Consider the following 7,024-nt stretch of genomic DNA (forward strand, 5'->3'; position numbering starts at 1 on the left):
AACTGGAGAGAACTGGGCAGAATCAGGATACCTTTTGAGGGCATTATCAATAGATCTTGCTAGTAGATTGACTATAGAAGTGTCAGGCCTAGAGAGGAATGAAGGACAATTATGGATTAAGGACAATTCTGTAGTTTTGGACTTGAGCAACCAGGTGGATAAATGTGACATTTATTGAGATGTAGACAACTGAGTAGGAAGCAAGTAATAGAGTTGGGGTAATCAAGAGCTTCATTTTAAGATAAAATCCAAATTCTTTAGCCTGGTATCCATCTATGTGTACCTGTGTCTAATTAGATGCTCTTTACAGTGTAGTGTTTCATAATAAGTGTTTATTGGATTAACATATGGAAAAGTCAGTGAGCTTACCTAGTTTCTCTCAAACTCAGGTGAAAGCATCCACCGAGAAAAGCTTACTGATTCTAGAATGCTATTGCCCAATTTTTGAAAAAGGTCAGTTCTGCCCCATTAATCACTAAATAGTTAAAATCACTTGCACTGTAAATTGTAAAATTTGCCTCCTTGAAATTCACCAGACTTCTGCAAAACCTCTATTAACCCACTGCAAGAAATATTCACTTCCTGAGTGAATACAATATTTGTTTAAGAGCCAAAGCTAGAGAGCCCCATTGTCACTTTATGAAAATTAGCTTTCTTTTCCCTTGAGGTAAATTGCAGATTCTTGCAAATAGTATAAAATGTGACCTATGTTCTGTATGATAAAGGAAATATCTCCAATCATCCAAATTGCTCAACAAGACAGGCTTATTCTTTCACTCGTATTTTAATTGCTGTAATGTCAGCCTCAAAGCTCATTAAGTTTTTTAAGAAACCATATCTTGGGTGTAAAATATTTTTATTGAGAAAATGAATTTTTTCCTGCCTTGAGAATAGCTCCCTAATTAGAAAGCACATACCATTAGTGCAAGTATATCACATTAAACATACCCTCTGATGAATTGATAATTCATCTCAATCTCAAATTATAATCATTTTATTACCTTTCTGCAAGAAAGAAACCTCCAGTGAAAGGAGAAAAGCACTAAGATATTTTGAAAAACTGGACTGTTCTTGGCTTAGGTTTCCTTGACGGTCATGTTTGCGTAGATGGTTTATAATAATTTTATTGTTTTGTTTTATTCTTTCAGCATCCAATTGGCATTTGAACATGCTGCCTCCAACCTGCCACCCTACCGAGACTGTTACGTAACTATTTATATTTTATTTTGCAATAATCTCAAAATTTTTTATCTTTGAAGGAGCTGAAAGAAAATTACATCTGTCATCATTAAAATATCTTCCATTTATTCTAGTCATTATGGTGATTATATAAAGAGCATGGTCTGTATCTTCCTGAAGACACTGAATCGTGCCAGCAGAGAATGACTATCTGCTATTGTCACAGAATCAGCAGTTTTAGGCAGCATATAATACATTAGCTTTCAAATTTTCTTCAGTAGAAACTCTCCAAGTTTAATTTACTCAACTGTATGGAGGTTAAAGATCTGCTGGTAAAGGACTCATCATTAACAGTGATTATTCATCGTCACATTTGAGTAGGCAAATTCCACTTTTGGAGATTTTCTTGCTAAGGAGAATTAATGGGAGCTGTGGAATCACAGTGGAAATGCCAGGTCACAACTCTGAAGGTTGAGACTTAAAAATGGAGAGGAACCTAAGAGTCCCGGCCAAGTGAGCAGATTGGCTCCTTGTCAAGGCAAAGAGGCAGAGAGCAGAGGCAAGAAGGGAAGCAGGAGTGACCTAGAGAGCCAGCCTTACTAATCTCACCAGCTTGACTAAACTTTTGACAGGTGTCTTCCTGACTATAGGCCCCTGACTTCCCTTTTCTTAGAGAAACCTGCAACTGTAAATTCCTTCTTCATTCCTTTTGAGATATAAATCATGTACAACCCAGGAATGTCTTTCTCAAGGACCTAGGAGTCTTCCCTTGGAACTATAATCATCAAGAAAGATGTTCTAAGCAGTTGAGAAAAATCAGTGAGGCCATCAGTCTTTCAAAGTGGATCCTATTGACCACTTACAGGAGAATTACTTGGATAATTAATTGCCGGGGACCAGCCCCAGCTGAACAGGTTTCACCGAAAGGGGAGACGGAGTCGGCGTGGACAGAACACAAGACACCTCAGAGGATGCAAGGATCTGCCAAATTTATTTTTATAATTCCGATGCTTTTATACTGTGAGGCAATCTCACTTTTAATCTTAAAAACTTCATTCCCATGCCAAAAAATCCCCTACATACATCATAAAAACAAAAGTAATTTACATCAGCAGGTTAAACAGGTTAATTAATCTTCTTATTGTTTCCAGTCTCCTTCGTCCCCTGTGGTTAGGCACATCTTGGTCACATCTACGTCAGGAACTCTGTCTGCGGTTTCCTCATTCTTCTCAGAAGATTAAGGTGTTCTTGTACCTGCACATTCTGCTTGATCAAGCCACAAACTTAAACATATTATTTTGTTAGTGATTAAAAATAATCATACAACATTTCATCTACAAATTTCCTAACCCCACCATAATAATCAAAACAATACACATTATTTTTTTATACTTCTAAAAAACCATGGGAGCGGGCATTGTACCATAAATTCATTGATTAAACTCATTGCTGCATAAAAACTCGCCACCATACCCAGGTATTTCCCAACATGTTTATAACTCCACTGGGAGGCCATAACTCTTTTAATTTTTCTTTTAGAATAAAAAGCTGCTGCAGAAATGTTCCCACCATTGTATTTCCCCAAGTCCAGTGCCCTGGCCTGGGAATAAAACTTTCAAATATAATCATTAAAAAAGCCAAAGTAGCTATAATCCTTCTCTTGATTTTTACCCTAAATTAAAATCTTACTTAAACTCTTACATTAAAACTACACATTTTTTCCAACCCCAATAGCAATCCTACAAAATCACTTTAGGCAAAGGCAGGGGAAGACAAGGGGAACCACACAGAGCAAAGCCTTGCTACCACACAGAGGAAAGCTGTGGTCCACGGAGGAAATGGGAAACAAAGCCCTGCTGCGGCGGGAGGGCAGTTGCCATTGGCCAGGTCTCTTGTCTGCTACCTGGGTTCCCATCTGAGCTGGGCGTGGGAAGCGAAGCAGCCATGGGGACAGGGTTCAGGCTCCTGCAAAGTTGGGGGGTGAGGGTCTATGCCCCACCTCTGTTGGCCCCCAAGTTCTCTCCTGATGGCCCCTCTGCGACTGTGCCTGTCTTAGGTTGTTCCTTCCCTGAGGAATCTTACCCGTCTCTGGCTAACCAGCCATCCTCCGGGGCCAAGCAGGGAGATGTGAGGTGTGCGAGGTGCAGTGCCCCCAGAGAAGGTCAGTTCTCTGTCACCTTGGTAGCCTATGCCCCCGTGGCCTCCACGCCCAGCACCTGCCCTGGGATTCCCTCGCCAACTGGCGGGGCCCCGGCTCTGGTCACATGTCTTCGGGAACCCAGGTTTCTCCTCCAGAGAGGGCCCAGCTTACAGCACTGGGCAAGAGAGACCAATTGCACGGCACCAGCCACCAGGAGGCCTCAACCTCAGTGTGGGCAGGAAAGCCCAGGCACCAGCCCTGGGCAAGGAGATTGTAAGAAGAGAGCGCCTCTTGGCAAAAGGGCAAGAGGGGCCGTTGCAGGACACCCTGTGTTCAGGAAGCTTTGCAAACGAGAGCTTTGCTTTTCCATATTTATGTCTGACAGCATCAGCTTTGCAGAGGAGAACTTTGCCTCTCCATATTTGTACCCGATAGCATCAACTTTGCTTGACACTACGGGTCTCGTCTGTGCTGTAACTCAAAGGCACTTCCTATGTGGCTCCCGACATCTCCCCCTTTTTTATTTTTTAAAAAGGCAGTATGTAATTCCACTTTGGTTCTGTATACACTTTGAAGGGCAGTTTGAATTAATCGGATAATGACTGGAAAAGAAATAAGAAGCAAAATTATAACCACTCCGGCAGCCCCATAATTTATTAAAATATGCATAAAGGAATTATTTTTAAAATAACTTTGTAAATTTTGTAAAAATTCTGCAGCAGCTTTAGAGGGATTCATATCATATTGAGAGGCTGCAATATCATAAATTTGTGTATGTAAATGTTCCAAATCAATTCCCAAATCACTAGAATTCCATACATTTAAAATATGCATTTGAATTTGTTCCCAAGAATATTCAGAATAATTTACTTTTAAAGGAGTAACACATATCCAAGAATATTTTTTATGGCATGTTAAAGATAAGCGAATTTTTAAAGCAGCAAGTTCTTGACCAATATGTAAAACTGCTTCTTCAAGGGCATCAACTTTAGTTTCTAACTTTCTATCTATTGCTTCCTGGGTTGCTAAAGCCAAGGATATATTTTTTGATAAATCATTAGCATATTGTGCTGTTTGCACTTCCTTCACTAAAGCATATGTTGCGACAGTAAAAGAGCTTAATATTCCTATTAAGGCGGAAATTCCCAAAATCAAAGTAGCCACAAATCTTTTTGGCCGTATGAGCTCTCCAACCTGTCTTATAATTTCCGCCCCTATATCTGTATACCAAGATTTATTAAGCGCTACTGGCAGCACAATATAAGCTGGTCTTTTTAACACCATTATGGTTGATACATTCATTTCAGGAACAATGCAAGTGGTTAATATACATTGCTGACAAGTAATATAAAACCTCATATTATACTGCATAATTTGCAACTTTTCACTATCATTAGAAAGCAATAAGGAATATGGAGATAACACACAGGCTTGAATATAATACTCTTCCACATGGGTAGTAGCTCTAATTAGCGTTATTTTACGAGTGGTTAAGGGCAATCTCCATAACTGAGATTGATAATAGGTTTTATTTTCATAAACAAAAGTATAAATAGGAGCCACCCATCCATGACTATTCCATCTATTTATCTTTAATGGACGGGGAATATAGGTATCATTCCATGGGTATAGCAAGCCTAACTTTAAATATGTTCTATAATCTCCTTCAGGAAAATTACTACTCCAATCTGAAATATAATATTCAGTTCCAGGAATAAATATTTTATTTTCTTTATTATACATACAATATATCCATGAAGGATATCCAGTTTTAATATTTATCCAAATCCATTCATTTGTAGCTTCCCCTACAGCCTCATCACAATCATCATATTTAAAAGGATGAACAACTTTAGGCAAAGATTTATTAACAAAAACTTGATTTTGTCCTACAACTTTCCCTAATAATGACCATAAATATCTTGTGGTTTTATCTCTTCCTACTGGCTCTTTAGGGGGCCTTTTAGGGGAATCTGTCAAAAATCCTGCATCAACTACTGACAAACACCCATTTTTTATTTGACTATTTCCTATTAACCCTGAATCAAGAAAAAAGCATATTGGAGGAAAATCAGTCTGACCTGTAAATGAATAATTAAAATTAACTACAAATTGTTTATAGCCCTGTACTCCTCGACTACCATCGGTTAATTCAGGAAATGAGGAAGTTACTGGAATATTAGAATCTTTCCAAGTACATGTATGTAAAATAGGAGGATCTGGAAAATAAGCCCAGTACGTACCGTTGGCACTTACCTGAACCGAAAGCAAGCTAAGCATAGCCACAAAAAAATTAGCAGTCGTCAAAGGCACTCCTTGAGCATTCATAGCATTTTCAGCATTCAGACAAAGCTTTTTAATTGCTCCCCATGTAATTGGAGCCGCTTCAACGGTGGAGGCAGTATACTTTCTTTTTCGTGAACGAAACTTCTTCTCCAAAATTTTTGGAGAAGTTTGTACCTCCTTATCGCAAAATGATTCAAGCGACAGCTGTGTCATCGGAGGACCCACTTTCTGTGACTGCGGTTCCGCCATCTCGGCAGTAGATTTTCTTTTCTGAAAGACGCTTTAGTAAATTCCCCACCTCAGGGTGTCTAATTAATCGATCAGGAATCCAAATTGGTGAATCAAAATTCTGGGGAAAAATACAAGCATATCCTCTACCACTAGTTAATAATGTATCTGGCCCATTCCATTTTCCTGTTAAAACATCCTTCCATAATACCCTTGGTTTCACATTTTCTTCATTTATCTCCCAATGTCTCATCATAGGAGTTTTCTCTTTATCATTCATATTTAAATAATTTAATACAAACATGGAATGATTAAGTAAATGATGAGGAGAAAAATATTTTAAATCTCCATTTTGCAATTTATAAATCATATTTTTTAATACCTGATTGGTTCTTTCAATTATAGCTTGTCCTTGTGGATTATAAGGAATTCCTGTACTATGGGCTATGCCAAACTGTTGGCATAATTGCTGAAAAGACTTAGAAACATAAGCAGGGCCATTATCAGTTTTTAACTTTCGGGGAATTCCCAAATAACTAAAACAAAACATCAAGTGCTGGCACACATCCTTAAAGGCCTCTCCAGTCCTAGCTGAGGCTACAATTACATGTGAGAAGGTGTCCACACAAACATGTACATAGGACAGCTTTCCAAAACTAGGCACATGAGTCACATCCATTTGCCACAGATCATTAGCTCGCAAACCTCGAGGATTTACTCCTTGCTGAGGTACATTAGTTTGTGTAGGGCACACAGAGCAATTTTTTACTATTTCTCTTGCCGCTTCTCTGGATAGGCTAAACTGATATCTTAAAGCATTAGCATTTTGATGATGTAGTTGATGAGATTTTATTGCTTCTTGTACTTTATTTTCATCTACTATAAAAATTTTAGTCAGGGCATCAGCAGAGGCATTGCCTTCTGCTAAAGGCCCTGGCAATCCAGAGTGAGCTCTAATATGGCCTATATAATAAGGCTGTGTTCTTTCCCATATACTTTTTTGTAATCTCTTAAGTAATTTAATTATTGTACTCTTATTTTCAGGAAAGGCTGCTGTTTCTATTGCTGGAAATAATTTAACTATATATAAGGAATCAGTATATAAATTAATTTTCTTATCCCTGGTTAATTTCATCACTTCTATAACTGCCATAATTTCTGATTGCTGTGCTGAGCAATTTTCTGTATTTA

The 7,024-nt window shown here is 38.4% G+C and overlaps 1 protein-coding gene across 1 annotated transcript; it reads right to left on the reverse strand.

Moving 5' to 3' along the window:
- Positions 1-3,324: 3,324 nt before the first annotated feature.
- Positions 3,325-5,869, reverse strand: LOC125960815 (endogenous retrovirus group K member 6 Env polyprotein-like). Its single transcript, XM_049695963.1, has 3 exons — positions 3,748-5,869; positions 3,654-3,697; positions 3,325-3,537 (listed from the first exon to the last, which is right to left on the reverse strand). Exon 1 carries the CDS (start codon positions 5,852-5,854, stop codon positions 3,773-3,775), a length of 2,082 nt encoding a protein of 693 aa, XP_049551920.1. The 5' UTR covers positions 5,855-5,869; the 3' UTR covers positions 3,325-3,537; positions 3,654-3,697; positions 3,748-3,772.
- Between the last annotated feature and the right edge of the window lie 1,155 nt (positions 5,870-7,024).

Source organism: Orcinus orca, chromosome 13, assembly GCF_937001465.1.
Source record: "Orcinus orca chromosome 13, mOrcOrc1.1, whole genome shotgun sequence".
Classification (NCBI taxonomy): Eukaryota; Metazoa; Chordata; class Mammalia; order Artiodactyla; family Delphinidae; genus Orcinus; species Orcinus orca.